Below are 17,067 nucleotides of genomic sequence, written 5' to 3' on the forward strand. Positions count from 1 at the left end.
GCCCTTTCTTGCTTACCATTTTCTTACTAGCACACCAGTTTTTTCACGTCCTATCTGATTTGCCTTTTTCTTTTCTTTTTTATGCCTCCGCCACCGTAAGGTGCAGGAGGCATTATGTTTTCGGGTTGTCCGTCTGTCCATGCGTCCGTCCGTCCGTCCGTGCATCTGTGCGTGCGTCCGTCCTGCAACCTTGTGAACGCGATATCTCAAAGGCTAATGAAAAGAATTTCACCAAACTTTCACCATCTGTGTGCTTTAGGACAAACATGAACTGATTAGGTTTTGAGATCAAAAGGTCTAAGGTCAAGGTCACTGTGAGGTCAAATGTCTGTCCGAAAACCTTGTGAACACAATATCTCCAAGGCTAATACAAGTAATTTCACCAGGTCAAGATTACTGTGAGGTCAAATGTCCATCCCCAAATCACAACTTAATAAGGCGTGTAGTCTACTGGGCAGAGGCGTCCCCATCGACACCGTTGGCATCGAGTTCTATCTAGTTTACAAATCACATCATGAGTTTTTTCCTCACTCAAGAAATCATTCAAGCACAGGAGCTGTTGACCAGAGTAGAGAATGAAGCTGCTAAAGTCAGTCTGCATATGAATGCTAAGAAGACAGAAGTGATGTTATTCAATCATTATTCTAAAGAAACACCTCTCAAGTCAGTTTCTGGTGGAGTCATCAAAGAAGTCAGTGACTACAAGTATCAGCAGCTCTTGGATGGAAAGCTCAGACAAGGGCATGCAAGTAAGAAGAGCTCTGGCCTGGTCTGCCTGCAATAAACTGCTGAAGTCATGTGACCAATTTATGGAGTTATATGGAGAGCTCCCGCTCATAACCAACACAATAGTTAGTAGGAGACTCGGGCTAGCTGTGTTCAACATGCAGATAAGGAAGCATCCAAGCTAGTGGTATGGATACCAACTCATGGTCACTTGAATCATGGAAGGAAGAGCACTGATTTCATTGATGTTCTGAAGCGTGATGCAAACCTGGAATCCACTTAAGAAATTCAGAACACAACGATGGACAGAGATGTATGGAAGCATCTCATGGCATCGGTTGTAATTAACTTTCTACAAACCCTAGCTGGCTCACTTTTTTTTTTGCAGACCTTGCTGGTTTACTACCATTTTTCCAGGTTCCAACTGGTTTGCCATTTTTCAAGTCTTAGCTAAGCTCACCAATTGCTATATTATAATACATAAAATCTGCTTCCATAAATTACCAGTGGCACAGTGGTATAGATTTGCAAAGGATGGACTAAAATTCAAGTCCAGAACCAGGTCAGGAACAGGGTTGACATGGCAACGTGCTGAGTGGCACCAATAATGTCTGTGCCCATTGATCATTCTGGTCTCGCTTCGGTCACAATGTCAGTCTTTTAACAGATCCACTTTAGTTTCTTGTGGGAATGTGAGAAGAGCATTTACACCACAAAACGAATCCCTCCTTCACTTCTTCCTGTTTTAGAGTGGAAAGAGAGTCTCATTTTAGCAGTGCTGCACTTGTTTTTGGACTTCTTTTGGCTTTTCTCCAGCTCTCTGGCAAACTGCCTGCCATGTGCTGAAGCTCAGAAATCTTTCGTGGCACAGGAATGTGCCAGAAAATGGAATTTGATCAAAAATGTCTGTCTGCAGGAATTAATTTAACAACACAAAACATACAAATTCTAACCTTCAGGATAAAGAATGAACAGCAGCACCACTTCCTGAGGAGCTTGACTACTTGGAAACTTCACTGATGTAAAAGTTTGAGATAAGAATGAGGAGATGAAAGAGCTAGCAATAAGAAATAAGACATTACATGTTCTCGAGCTTAGCATGACCTTGGATTATGATGGTATCAAAGATAAAGCATAGAAGTGTATCTAGAACAGAATAAGTTGTTCAGATTACTTTCCTCAGTCCTCTCCAATTTTTTTTTTAAATTAAGGACACGTTTGCACATGCGTGGGGAAGCCAAGGTTTATTTTCCCTTCTCACTCCTCTTTTGTGTTGAGCCGAGTCAGTTGAAGCATCCTTTTGAACATAAAAACATTATTTTTAAATGTTTAAGTACACTTGGATGTTGATTGGATGCATTTGGCAATTTGGCCCAAATATGTGAATAAGAACTTAGTACTAAATTTACTACATTTGCTAATTGTACAGTTTCCTTTTAAAACAGAGAATTTCTCAAAATGCTTTACGTCTAAAAAAAATAGTTTGTGGGTGGGGCTTTGTATGGGTTTGTGATATCAAGTAATCAGCATTAGACCAATCAGGTAACAAAGTACAGGGTGACAATGTGCTACGGGAAACTTTGAGTCTGTGCGCTAGGCTAGCTAGCTGATTAACTTAGCTAATGTTTGTGTGAACCAGAATCCTAATCAATCATCTGAAACATGACACTGTACTATAAAAACATCGATAAAAGATACCATTTGTGTTGACTTGCGATTGAGACACAATTAGTCTAGTTTATGAGCAGTGAAATGTTCTGTTAGCTGCTTTCATTAAAGGAAAAAAAAATCCACCCCAAATAACTTGCATGCTAATATTTATTATAATACATAGGGCCAAATTACTCAATTCTGATTGGTCAATCAAGGAGGGCTTTTTTCCTTAACATGGGGCCGTATTTCTGAAATACTATTGGCTAGTTCGTTGCTTGGTTACGGTTACAAAAATTAGCAAATTTTGTCAACAAAATGGCTTTTGTAAAGAAGTTCCAATAAAATTTTGTAGACCACTTTCAAAATCCTTGTGTCGTGTCACCATGTCATGATGAAAGATGCTTTAGAAACTGATTCAAACGTGCAAGATAGTCTCGCGCCCTGATTGGTTCAGAAAACGTGAATGACAAATGTTGTGAACTTGAATGGCTTCCGAAGTATGAATCTGGCCCTATATATTATAAACAAGTAATCGTATGGTTCCTCGTAAAATTAAGGATCAATTTCACTCGTGATTTCAAAGTTTTGAAATTAATCCTTAATTTTACTCGGACCCATACGATTACCTATACTTATTATAATACATAGGGCCAAATTACTCAATTCTGATTGGTCAATCAAGGAGGGCTTTTTTCCTTAACACGGGGCCGTATTTCTGAAATGCTATTGGCTAGTTTGTTGCTTGGTTACAGTTACAAAAATTAGCAAATTTTGTCAACAAAATGGCTGACTTTGCTGACTCAGCAATGCTGTGTTTTGCTATATTTGATGAAGAAATGATAAACCAATTGAAAGCTGCAAGCGAAAATGAAAATACCAAAAAAGTACAAATTTTTGCCTTTCCGTGTTTAAGAAATGGGCCACAGAAAGACAAATAAACGACTCTCTAGTGGCATATGAATGCTGAGAGTTAGACAAGGTGCTATCGCAGTTTTATGCAGAAGTGAGAAAAGAAAATGGGGAAAACTACGAACCAGACTCTCTTAAAGTAATGCAGGCAGCATTGGATCGGCATCTGAGACAAGAGAAATATCTGGGATCGGTCCTGAAAGATGTTACTTTTCAAGAATCACGAAAAGCCCTCGAGGGAAAACGAGAGATTTGTGAAAACAAGGAATGCTTTAGAAACAACTCAAACATGCAAGATAGTCTCGTATGAATTTGGCCCTATATATTATAAACAAGGCGGCACGGTGGTGTAGTGGTTAGCGCTGTTGCCTCACAGCAAGAAGGTCCGGGTTCGAGCCCCGGGGCCGGCGAGGGCCTTTCTGTGTGGAGTTTGCATGTTCTCCCCGTGTCCGCGTGGGTTTCCTCCGGGTGCTCCGGTTTCCCCCACAGTCCAAAGACATGCAGGTTAGGTTAACTGGTGACTCTAAATTGAGCGTAGGTGTGAATGTGAGTGTGAATGGTTGTCTGTGTCTATGTGTCAGCCCTGTGATGACCTGGCGACTTGTCCAGGGTGTACCCCGCCTTTCGCCCATAGTCAGCTGGGATAGGATCCAGCTTGCCTGCGACCCTGTAGAAGGATAAAGCGGCTAGAGATAATGAGATGAGATGAGATATTATAAACAAGTAATCGTATGGTTCCTTGTAAAATTAAGGATCAATTTCACTCGTGATTTTAAAGTTTTGAAATTAATCCTTAATTTTACTCGGCCCCATACGATAACCTATACTAATCAATGCATCATCATAAATTGTGCAAAAGATTTATTTTGTAATGAAATTCTAACTTTTTCATGGCCATGTTGCCCTGTTTTGACTTTGGTTAACGGTTTTTGACATTACCCACAATGCTGTTTGATGACATGCAGACCGTGGTGTAATGGGATTTAGACTTTGCGTCATCTCTATCTAAAGACAGTGATGCAGCGGCGCTTTAGTCCTTTACTCTGTCTGGCTCTCTCATCTGAACAATCTGCTCAAACAGATCAGCTCTGAAAGCTAATGCAAATTAGTCAAACACAGTCACGCTTGTTGTCTCATAGATCGCGCCGAGTCTTTACTGTAATATAACTCTAGCCTGGGCCCGCCCATCCTAAGTGTGATGCAACACGAGGGCCTGTTGCGAGCTTAGTCTGGCAAGGGAAGCTATCTACAGCTCTTCCAAGCTCCCGAAAAATCGGGAGCCAATCAACTTTGAGCATCTCCAACGGCCCTGGGTAGAGGCGTGTTCAAGGCACTGACGTAGTAGAACTGTGACCGGAAGCCATAGATTGTTTACAGAATCTATGCCAGAAGCGGTTCATTCACTAGAAACATTACGAACATGGAGCAAGTTCTCATTGAAAAGGGAGCAAAGAGCAGCCCTGGAGGTATTTATTGAAAGGAAGGACGTTTTCGCCTTGCTCCCGACCGGCTTCGGTAAGAGTTTAATCTACCAGTTAGCCCCGTCGCGTCACATACGTCAGAGGAAAGAGTGATGTGATTGGTTTAAGCAGAGCCGGCCCGTGGCATAGGCAATATAGGCAAATGCTAAGGGCACTGCATCCATCCAGGGGCGCAGAAACAGGGGGAGAAAAATTATGACTTCCACTATTCTGAAAACGAGTCAGCATTATGGGCGGCACGGTGGTGTAGTGGTTAGCGCTGTCGCCTCACAGCAAGAAGGTCCTGGGTTCGAGCCCCGGGGCCGGCGAGGGCCTTTCTGTGCGGAGTTTGCATGTTCTCCCCGTGTCCGCGTGGGTTTCCTCCGGGTGCTCCGGTTTCCCCCACAGTCCAAAGACATGCAGGTTAGGTTAACTGGTGACTCTAAATTGACCGTAGGTGTGAATGTGAGTGTGAATGGTTGTCTGTGTCTATGTGTCAGCCCTGTGATGACCTGGCGACTTGTCCAGGGTGTACCCCGCCTTTCGCCCGTAGTCAGCTGGGATAGGCTCCAGCTTGCCTGCGACCCTGTAGAAGGATAAAGCGGCTAGAGATAATGTGATGTGTGATGTGTGATGTGAGTCAGCATTATAATGTCTTAGCCTAATTTAATTGTACAGCAAAGCATGTAGTCAGGGTGCGATTTGTCAAAAAAAGTGTGGTGGGGTGTGGTGGTGGTTGTTAATCATGAAACAATAAGCGCTCGTGTCTTCGGGCGCGCAAGTGCGCATCTGCGGCTATTCTCTGTTTTGGCCATGTAATCATAGCCGGCGATTGCTATAGGCGACCTAGGCAATTGCCTAGAGCGCAAAGTGTGCCCAGGGGCGCCAAGGGCGACCAAAACCCCACCAAAAAGGAGGGATGGAGTTATTGAATGGATATGTTACCAAGTGCATCAGTGGTGTACAGTGTTTTCAACCACTGTGCTGCCGAACTCTAGTACCGCGGAACACTAGTGTGCCGTGAGAGATCACCAAGTGTACCGTGGAAAATTATAGAATGACTGTATATTGTAAATATTGGCAACAGCGTTTTAGTTTCAGTCAACATTTTCTATTGGTGATGTGCCTTGAGATTTTTTTATTGAAAAAAGTGCGCCCTGGCTCAAAAAGGTTGAAAAACAAGTGTAGCCTACGCAGTAGTGCTCGGTGATTTCCTTATGCTTACTATAAATGCACAATGATAGGTTATAAGGGGGGCGGGGGGAGCGGTGTTCATCGGGGAATGAGAATGGCTATCCACTGCAAAAAGTAGCCCAGACTACAAGTGCTTAAATGAAGAAATCCAAACTCTCGGGTGAGCAAGGGCGTAAACGAAGGCTACAGGAAGAAACAAATAGAGCCAAGTAGAGGTAAGTCTGATCTAATCTCTCATATCAACCATTATAGTGGCAAATTAATATTTTAGATGCCTGAATCAATCAATGTCTGCCTAGCTAACTAGATGCAAACAGCAATAACAAAGTACCCATAATAGCACTTTTGTTTGAAAATACAGCCCATTGATGTCCTAACAGGATGCTTAAGTTTGCACAATTTAGAATTGTAGAATTTTTTATTCATTTAATTTGTTAATTCTTCAGAGATGACTTAACTTTTAATAGCAAAAAAGAAACTAAAAATAATTTCTTGTTTATTGTCCATGCACTACACTTTGAACAGGGTGCGGAAGAGTTTTTGCCCATTATATGGAGATATGTATTGAATTTGTGTGGTCATTTTACTTTGTGACACTTTATGTTAATAATGATAACAATAATAACAATAATGAAAAAGATAAAAATGACTTCTTGTTTATTGTCCATGCACTGTACATTGTTTAATAGTAATAGAATAGAGTGATTAGATTAAAGTGTTATTTAGATGTTATTAGAGGGTTTTTTTTTTTCTTGGGGCGGGGGGGGGCGCCAAAACTCAATCTCGCCTAGGGCAGCCAAAGACCTAGAGCCGGCCCTGGGTTTAAGCTTCGTCACAGCCTTTTCTGGCTTCGACCAGTAGCAAACTGAGGCATTTCAACCACGCACTTTGGGAAACGGTTAGGCTTAATATCTTTGCCAGACCAAATGCTTGCAGAGCTTTGAAGTCGCGTTAGCCAGACTAATATAACTCAGCATCGTAGAACCGCATTTCATCGTGGAACTTTTGCCACTTTTCCACTACCAACGCGGCTGAGTTGGGCTGAGCTGTGCCGTGCTGAGTTGGGCTGAGTCGAGCTGAGCGGGGCTGTTGGAGTTGCATTTCGACTACAACCACGCTGAACCGTGCTGGCTGGAAGTGGGTGGACACATTGGGTGGAGTTAGCGAAAGTGGGTGGATGTCAGGTGATGTCGTTATGCGGCGCAAACAGTGACATCAGTGACCTTTTAAGCGGTAGTCTCACAACCCGGAGAGTAAACAATAAACATGGAGGACATGGAGTCGTTAGTGTTGCTGGTCTTGGTGCTGTGGCTTGTTGTCACCGACAACGCCAAAAGATACTGGCAAGAGCGTATAGATGAGGCGAGGCGCATAAGGCTTCATAATTCTCGTAATTCGTAATTCTCCTTCTTCCGGGTTTACGGTGTTTACAGATTCCAGCGTGCTCGCGGGGCGTGTGTGGGCATGTGAGGACACTCCTCGCCACCAATCAGTGCACAGGGGAGTGTCTGCTCACGCCCCCAGCCTCACTCGGCTCGCTTTGGCTTGCTTCAGCCCCACTCCAAAACCGTGCGAGTTTTGGGGGCTGAGCAGGGCTGAAGCGAGCTGAGTCGTGCTGCTCTTAGATAGTCGAAACGCGAGCCGTGTCGGGCTGAAGTGAGCTGAAAAAGGGTAGTGGAAAAGGGCCATTTGAGAACAGCGTTAACACAGTTTCCACTCCATCCACATCGGGTTTCTGACAAATATGACGTTGACTATCGGTAGAAAAAGTTTTCAGCTGCAAACACCAAAACTTGACTGTTATCCCTTATGTTTGTGATCATTTGAGGGGTTTTTTTCTTTCCTGTATTAAACTCCATTATACTGCAACAACAACGTCTTCTCACAGGAATAACACGGATACAGCACCAAGCAATAAATTAGCACCAGAATCACAGAACACGTCAGAAATATTTCAGTATAAACATGTTTATTGTGTTTCAGGATGGAGTACAACTTTAACGTTGGCTGTTTTAATGAAGAGTAAAAGTGTGGAAATGCACATACAGCAGCTTTAAAGCTAATCGCTTAGCACCACAGCAGAGGGAGCTGTTTTGGCGCATGCGCAGGGCGTCCAAGGGCGCTGCTCTGGTGGTTTCTCTCTCGCGCGCGCACACAGAGAGAGAGAGAGAGAGAGAGAGAGAGAAATCCCGGCGGTGGATCTCCGGCTCCGCACTCACACGCAGCGGCCCGGGACGGGACGGGATGGAGTGCAGGGCTCCGCTTCAGCGGGACACTTTTATTCTTTAATAAAAATAAAAATGACCAGCATGGTAACGATGGTAACGGGGCTAGTTTGGAAGCGCGCGCCGCTGGAGTGAGAGAATGTGATTGGCTGCGGCGTGTTGTTTAGTGAAATCGACGCGCTCCGGTTGTTTTTCTCCCTGCCACTCCGTTGCAAGGTGCACGTGCACGTCCGGTGTGTCCCGGTCGGAGAAATGCGCGCGCACGCCGCCGCGGTTGGGTTCCTCCGCCTGTGCGCGCTCGCTGGGTGTGTGTGGTGTGTGTGTCGGGGAGAGGACGGGTCCTGCCATGGAGCTTTCGATTTATACTTTGTGCTGGACAGGTGAGTGCAACCACGCCCACTCCATAATAATAATAATAATAATAATCTCATCATCTCTAGCCGCTTTATCCTGTTCTACAGGGTCGCAGGCGAGCTGGATCCTATCCCAGCTGACTACGGGTGAAAGGCGGGGTTCACCCTGGACAAGTCGCCAGGTCATCACAGGGCTGACACATAGACACAGACAACCATTCACACTCACATTCACACCTACGCTCAATTTAGAGTCACCAGTTAACCTAACCTGCATGTCTTTGGACTGTGGGGGAAACCGGAGCACCCGGAGGAAACCCACGCGGACACGGGGAGAACATGCAAACTCCGCACAGAAAGGCCCTCGCCGGCCACGGGGCTCAAACCCGGACCTTCTTGCTGTGAGGCGAGAGCAGTAGTATTACAAGCAAATTATAATGAAAATCATTATTTATTTTTTTTTACAATACTACTAATATTATTACTACCCCAGTAATAATGTATTATAAAAAGACTGTATTATTAAATAAAATATTTGCATAACTTTTTAGAAATTAGCATAATTGTTTATATTTATGTAAATACAAGCCAGGGCGGCACGGTGGTGTAGTGGTTAGCGCTGTCGCCTCACAGCAAGAAGGTCCGGGTTCGAGCCCCGTGGCCGGCGAGGGCCTTTCTGTGCGGAGTTTGCATGTTCTCCCCGTGTCCGCGTGGGTTTCCTCCGGGTGCTCCGGTTTCCCCCACAGTCCAAAGACATGCAGGTTAGGTTAACTGGTGACTCTAAATTGACCGTAGGTGTGAATGTGAGTGTGAATCCCCTGTGATGACCTGGCGACTTGTCCAGGGTGAACCCCGCCTTTCGCCCGTAGTCAGCTGGGATAGGCTCCAGCTTGCCTGCGACCCTGTAGAACAGGATAAAGCGGCTAGAGATGATGAGATGAAATACAAGCCAAATGATAATGAAATATGTACAATAGACTGTCATTATTGACATCAGGATTATCCTTTGGAAGTATGAATTTGTTTTAGCATAAATTGAAAAAAAAAATGCATTATTTTAAAAACTGTTGAATTTCCCCACTTACGTTGCATTAAAATATTTATATTTTTGTATTTTACAAGACAAATGATAATGTTTAATAAAAGTTTTCTTCATCATTTTATTATTATTATTATTATTATTATAAAAAGTATAAATAAAGTATGAATATTGGTTAAAGTCGGACACCTAAATGACTCCAAAGTTCATTCTTGGGAAGCAGGAGTTTTTTCTTTCATTAATTAAAAAAAAAAAAGGAAATTGTATTACTTTCAAAACTGTTTAAGTTCATACTGTTTGATTTGCATGAATTATAGTTTTATTATACACCAAATATTTTTTTTCTCTGCTTTAGCATTTTGAATAGTGTAAGGGAGATCTCTTTACTAAATATATCCTGTGAGATTAATAACAGTAAAAGTTAATGGTGTTACTGAGTTCATTTAGCACGATGATGAAGTGTATTTTTATTTGTTGTATTCGGGGGCCGTGTGGTTCACGGTTGAAGTGTCAGTGTTATTAGACAGATGGGACATGTGGCATTTCAGGCTTGTCAGTGTGCTGCTTTAAACAGACGATTATCAGGGTGTGGAGAGGCCAGGAGGAGATTGTGTTCCTCATATTACAGTGTGGTATGATGAGTGGCTGTGCCGTCCGTCCTCCCCACCCTACAGACCCTCCTGTCCGTCCTCCTCCCCACCCTAGAGACACTCCTGTCCGTCCTCCTCCCCACCCTACAGACCCTCCTGTCCGTCCTCCTCCCCACCCTACAGACCCTCCTGTCCGTCCTCCTCCCCACCCTACAGACCCTCCTGTCCGTCCTCCTCCCCACCCTACAGACCCTCCTGTCCGTCCTCCTCCCCACCCTAGAGACACTCCTGTCCGTCCTCCTCCCCACCCTACAGACCCTCCTGTCCGTCCTCCTCCCCACCCTACAGACCCTCCTGTCCGTCCTCCTCCCCACCCTACAGACCCTCCTGTCCGTCCTCCTCCCCACCCTAGAGACACTCCTGTCCGTCCTCCTCCCCACCCTACAGACCCTCCTGTCCGTCCTCCTCCCCACCCTACAGACCCTCCTGTCCGTCCTCCTCCCCACCCTACAGACCCTCCTGTCCGTCCTCCTCCCCACCCTAGAGACACTCCTGTCCGTCCTCCTCCCCACCCTACAGACCCTCCTGTCCGTCCTCCTCCCCACCCTACAGACCCTCCTGTCCGTCCTCCTCCCCACCCTAGAGACACTCCTGTCCGTCCTCCTCCCCACCCTACAGACCCTCCTGTCCGTCCTCCTCCCCACCCTACAGACCCTCCTGTCCGTCCTCCTCCCCACCCTACAGACCCTCCTGTCCGTCCTCCTCCCCACCCTACAGACCCTCCTGTCCGTCCTCCTCCCCACCCTACAGACCCTTCTGTCCGTCCTCTTCCCCACCCTACAGACCCTTCTGTCCGTCCTCTTCCCCACCCTACAGACCCTTCTGTCCGTCCTCCTCCCCACCCTACAGACCCTCCTGCCTATTCTCCTCCATCCCGTACAGACCCTCCTGTCCGTCCTCCTCCCCACCCTACAGACCCTCCTGTCCGTCCTCCTCCCCACCCTACAGACCCTCCTGTCCGTCCTCCTCCCCACCCTACAGACCCTCCTGTCCGTCCTCCTCCCCACCCTACAGACCCTCCTGTCCGTCCTCCTCCCCACCCTACAGACCCTCCTGTCCGTCCTCCTCCCCACCCTACAGACCCTCCTGTCCGTCCTCCTCCCCACCCTACAGACCCTTCTGTCCGTCCTCTTCCCCACCCTACAGACCCTTCTGTCTGTCCTCCTCCCCACCCTACAGACCCTCCTGTCTATTCTCCTCCATCCCGTACAGACCCTCCTGTCCGTCCTCCTCCCCACCCTACAGACCCTCCTGTCCGTCCTCCTCCCCACCCTACAGACCCTCCTGTCCGTCCTCTTCCCCACCCTACAGACCCTCCTGTCTATCCTCCATCCCGTACAGACCCTCCTGTCCGTCCTCCTCCCCACCCTACAGACCCTCCTGTCTATCCTCCTCCATCCCGTACAGACCCTTCTGTCCGTCCTCCTCCCCACCCTACAGACCCTCCTGTCCGTCCTCTTCCCCACCCTACAGATCCTCCTGTCTATCCTCCTCCATCCCGTACAGACCCTCCTGTCCGTCCTCCTCCCCACCCTACAGACCCTCCTGTCCGTCCTCTTCCCCACCCTACAGACCCTCCTGTCCGTCCTCTTCCCCACCCTACAGACCCTCCTGTCCGTCCTCCTCCATCCCGTACAGACCCTCCTGTCCGTCCTCCTCCCCACCCTACAGACCCTCCTGTCCGTCCTCCTCCATCCCGTACAGACCCTCCTGTCCGTCCTCCTCCCCACCCTACAGACCCTCCTGTCCGTCCTCCTCCCCACCCTACAGACCCTCCTGTCCGTCCTCCTCCCCACCCTACAGACCCTCCTGTCCGTCCTCCTCCCCACCCTACAGACCCTCCTGTCCGTCCTCCTCCCCACCCTACAGACCCTCCTGTCCGTCCTCCCCCATCCCGTACAGACCCTCCTGTCCGTCCTCCCCCATCCCGTACAGACCCTCCTGTCCGTCCTCCCCCATCCCGTACAGACCCTCCTGTCCGTCCTCCCCCATCCCGTACAGACCCTCCTGTCCGTCCTCCCCCATCCCGTACAGACCCTCCTGTCCGTCCTCCCCCATCCCGTACAGACCCTCCTGTCCGTCCTCCCCCATCCCGTACAGACCCTCCTGTCCGTCCTCCCCCATCCCGTACAGACCCTCCTGTCCGTCCTCCCCCATCCCGTACAGACCCTCCTGTCCGTCCTCCTCCCCGCCCTACAGACCCTCCTCTCCGTCCTCCTCCATCTGGCACAGCCCCCCTTACATGTGTGTGCTGTTGTATTGTTGTTTCAGGTGTTTTCATTCATAATAGTACTAATAAAAACAAGTGCAATAATACAGTAACTATATTAGTCCTTCCTGTGGCAACATGTGATCTTCCCAGGCGGTCTCCCATCCCAGTACTAACCAGGCCCTTCAGGCACATTGGGCGGTGCTGATCTCCATTTCTATAGCCCTTGGCCTTTCTCCTATTAAACAGCTGGTGTTACAGTGGGGGCTTGGTCCTCTAGTAACTGCAAGAGTTTGACTCCCTACTCACATCTGTATTGCGGTGTGCCTCAGCAGATGGTACCATTTTTATGATGGTCTTTGCTATGACCTGACCGCGAGTAGACCTCCCAGTTGCGAGGCGGACACACTAACCACTCGGGCAGCTTGCGGTACTAACTATATAAATCCTGGCAATAATGTTCGATATAAACAATACTAATAACAGATACTTAATGCTCACAATCTATACCTGTCTCTTTTTCACTCCATACCTGCAGGTCTCTGTCTTTCTCCCACTGTCTGTCCATCTTTTTCTAGCAGATTATCTCTCTCTTTCTCACTACCTGTCTATCTCTTTTTCAGTACATATCTGCATATCTCTGTATTTCTCTCAGTACCAGTCTGTCGGTCTCTCTCGCTCTTTCTGTTTATCTTTGTCTTTCTGTCTATCTCCCTCCCTGTCTGTCTCTCTCTTGGTGTCTCTCTCATTTTCTCCCTCTATTTGTCTCTATTCTTCTCTCACTTGTTCTCTCGGTAAATCTCTCTCTCTTGCTCTGCCCTTTCATCATCTTTTTAATCTCTCTTTCTCTAGCTCTCTGTCAGTATCTTTTTTTTTCCTTTGTCTTCATCTCTGTCGTTATCTTTTATTATTTATCTCTCTGTCTCAGAAGGAACTTAGGAAGCAGTGAACTCTTTAACTATCCAAAGAAGCTTTGATGACCTTTGTTTCCTTCAGAAGAATTTATTATTCTGTCATGTTTATTTGTCTTTGTCAGCATCTCTCTATCCATTCATTGTCACCTACTGTAAATTCTCTCTCTTTTTCTGTTCTTCCTGTTCCTACTATCTCTCTCTGTCACTCTCACACGTCTGTGTATCTATTCCATCTTTCTTTTGTTGAGACTCGAGCCTTCTGTGAAACTCCGGAGCCCTTTTATGGACCTGTTTACTTCACAGCCCAAACACTGTGTGTGTGTGTGTGTGTGTGTGTGTGTGTGTGTGTGTGTGTGTGTGTGTGTGTTGTTCCAGGTCCGGCAGTGTTTCCACTAACTGGCAGGAGATATATGAATTTGTGGAGCAGCTAACCAATCGCTTTGTAAGGTAAACGGGTTCAGAGATTCAGTGCTTTACTGTTTTTTCAGAGAGGACTCAGACTGGAGCGTCAGAGAAATGGAGCAAAACCACACCCGGGAGCATGTGTGCGCTAAATATAAGACTAATAACGGAGTACTATGTTTAACATCAGATGTTTTATGGTGTGTGTGTGTGTGTGTGTGTGTGCAGACTGTACACGAAGCCTTAAACCCCACTTGACCACAGTAGTCATTTATCCGGCTTCATTGCATGCTAGCACGTATTGTTATAGTTTTAAATATAATCTGTATGCATGCTGTCTGGTGAAGGCCAGTCCGAGTTTAACACACTCTCTCTAATATCCACATGGGTTTATTTCGCAGCCCGAAGATGAGGGTTTCATTTATCGTGTTCTCTTCAAACGCAGAGATCATTCTCCCCCTCACCGGAGACAGGTGTGTGTTCACACTCACACTCACACTGTGCTTCATCTGTCAACCGTTTTATACAATTGTGTGCAAATGTTTATGCAGCCGAGCCAAACCAGCCAGATTTAGAAAACCTTCACTGATTTTTTTTTTTTTCCCCACTCAGCCATAATCAGCTGGTTTACATGTAGCCACGCCCACAAAACTCCATAAAAGGCAAAGCACAAAGATACAAAAGTCGGGGAGGTCTACTGTGATGCTGTAGGATACAAAAGTCGGGGGGCCCCCACTACTGTGAATTAATTACGAATAAATTTGTTCATATCCACGTTTATAATTGAGACTCATTTATCTGTGGACAGCTTTTAGGAAACAAACAAAGCTGATATTTTCAAAACTATTCAATATATTTTTCACAAAATGGCCCAGGAGTAAATATTTAATGGTAATTTGATTTACAAACTCACTTTAAAACTTTTTTTTTTTGCCAAGCTTTGACACTGCTACAGACTCTCGCTGTTTAGAGAACTGCAGCTGCTCTAAGCCCCGCCCACTCTATTTCTATTGGCTGCTGTGCTTTATCAATCATTAGGCTCTGATTTAGGCTTGCTCTGATTGGCTGCTGGCAGACTTTGATTAAGATCATGATATGTACAACTGGGGCGGCACGGTGGTGTAGTGGTTAGCGCTGTCGCCTCACAGCAAGAAGGTCCTGGGTTCGAGCCCCGGGGCCGGCGAGGGCCTTTCTGTGTGGAGTTTGCATGTTCTCCCCGTGTCCGCGTGGGTTTCCTCCGGGTGCTCCGGTTTCCCCCACAGTCCAAAGACATGCAGGTTAGGTTAACTGGTGACTCTAAATTGAGCGTAGGTGTGAATGTGAGTGTGAATGGTTGTCTGTGTCTATGTGTTAGCCCTGTGATGACCTGGCGACTTGTCCAGGGTGTACCCCGCCTTTCGCCCGTAGTCAGCTGGGATAGGCTCCGGCTTGCCTGCGACCCTGTAGAAGGATAAAGCGGCTAGAGATAATGAATGAATGAATATGTACAACTGCAAGGAAACAATGAAAATTACATAAATATTAATTAAATCAATCAATTAATAAAACCGTTAGTAAAATTAAACTTAAATATTAAAACTGAAGTGGAAAATGTGTGCTTATTTACTAAAATCATATACATTGTAAAAAACTATTACTATTTTATTTTATTATATTTGTGTCATTTGTCATAGATTTCATTGAAATTGTAGGATTATTATTATTATTATTATTATTATTATTATACTTGTATAAACAAGGAAAATGTATGTTTAATAGGGTGGAAAATATTTAAAGGTGCAATTTGTAATTTTTAAAACTTTTCTAAACCGATAATGATCAATTTCTAAAATAGACTTTATTAATTTAATCATATAATTAATGTTTCGTGTAAGTTTGCCATGCATCTGGCTAGTTTCATTTCAGGCTTCTGTTTGCATTTTTTTTCTGGCCCTGAAATTAGCCCTGTTCCTGTGTTTAGCTCCACCTAGTTTCCTTAAAAGGACACCCGGTACAGGTAATGTCTGAAGTTTTAGCAAAGTGGGGGAGGTTTTCCTGTGGAAGGAAGACCCTGGCTTCTCAGTCAGCATTTCTTTGGCAAATTTAGTGCAGTTCGCCTTACAGTGATGCCTAAAAAATACAAACTGCTGCTTTAAAACAGCAGAGCTGAGATCTTTTAAAGAACAAAATCAGAAAAGCTGGTATTTCTGCAATGTTTCAGTGAAACACTATCAAGTGATTCTGTTCACAAATCCATATGAACACTATGGAATTTAATTCTTACACTTAATTCGTGAATTATCGAGTGATTTAATGTGAGGATTTTTGAAAAAGTGAAGCTGTAAGTCGATAGCGAGGTAAACTGTGACACTCGGCTGGAACACTTTGAAGTCTTTGTATTAAATTCCTGTGCTGAGGTTTGTTCTGACTGCAGGCTGGCGGATGGAAGCTTGGTGTAATTGAATGCCTTGTGGTCGTTGAGTGTGTTTTTAAGAGAAACTGAGTGTGTACAGGTGTTTATTCCACTCCCGCAGGGCTAAAACGCTTGATCTGGTTCTAAAGATGAAGCACAACACGTGTTTCCTCAGTGAAACCTACGTATCTTTTGATGCTTCTTCTGTCCTCGTAGGGCTGCTATAGACACAGGTTTGGAGCGCTTGAGTAAAATCATACCTGCTGGTGACACCTACATGCACGAGGGACTGAAAGAGGTAATTCTGGATTCTGATTGGTCAGAAATTATGTGATTTGTTATTAATGCACTCAGTGATTAATTCATTACAGTTTCTATAGCAACAACTCATTCACAGGGACTTGTATGACGAACTTTCTGTATGCTCGTTCATATGATGAAGTTTTCTGTAATTTATGTAGAATTTATGGAAGGATTCTCCAGTGTCAGAGGTACAGCTGTAACTTTTGTCTTATTAACTTTAAAAGAGCAAGAAAAAAAAAGGTGTCTGGTGAAGGAACAACTGTTTATAACTGCTGGACCATAAATGTAAATACAGTATAAACAAAAACAAATTGATGGTAAAAATGTGTCGATATTCTAAATATTAAATAAATGTAATCGCTGGCGAATTGCTGTGGTATAAGAGCAATAAAACACGCCAGGATGTGATGTTACAGATATACGGCCCATTCTATAATTGCGGGTACACTTCAAGCATTGACTCTGTTGGTCATCATCAACTCTGTTATTGTTAAACTGGGCACTCCATTAACAGAACTGATGATAACAGAGTAGATATTTCCCACCATTCTGTGTCGTAACTCCACACGCTAACCTCAAACTAGCGACCACACGGCATGTATAGAAACAGAATTTTTTGGATTTTAATCATATTATTG

At 45.4% G+C, this 17,067-nt stretch overlaps 1 protein-coding gene across 1 annotated transcript in view; it reads left to right on the forward strand.

Moving 5' to 3' along the window:
• The first annotated feature begins 8,129 nt into the window (after nt 1-8,129).
• The window catches only part of antxr2b (ANTXR cell adhesion molecule 2b), a 32,447-nt gene continuing 23,509 nt past the window's right edge, over nt 8,130-17,067 (forward strand). The window contains exons 1-4 of the mRNA XM_060908858.1: nt 8,130-8,547; nt 13,708-13,779; nt 14,136-14,207; nt 16,343-16,424. Coding sequence (XP_060764841.1) covers nt 8,420-8,547; nt 13,708-13,779; nt 14,136-14,207; nt 16,343-16,424 — 354 coding nt within the window. The 5' untranslated portion in view covers nt 8,130-8,419. The remainder of the gene's footprint in view (nt 8,548-13,707; nt 13,780-14,135; nt 14,208-16,342; nt 16,425-17,067) is intronic.

Source organism: Neoarius graeffei, chromosome 25 (genome assembly GCF_027579695.1).
Source record: "Neoarius graeffei isolate fNeoGra1 chromosome 25, fNeoGra1.pri, whole genome shotgun sequence".
NCBI lineage: Eukaryota > Metazoa > Chordata > Actinopteri > Siluriformes > Ariidae > Neoarius > Neoarius graeffei.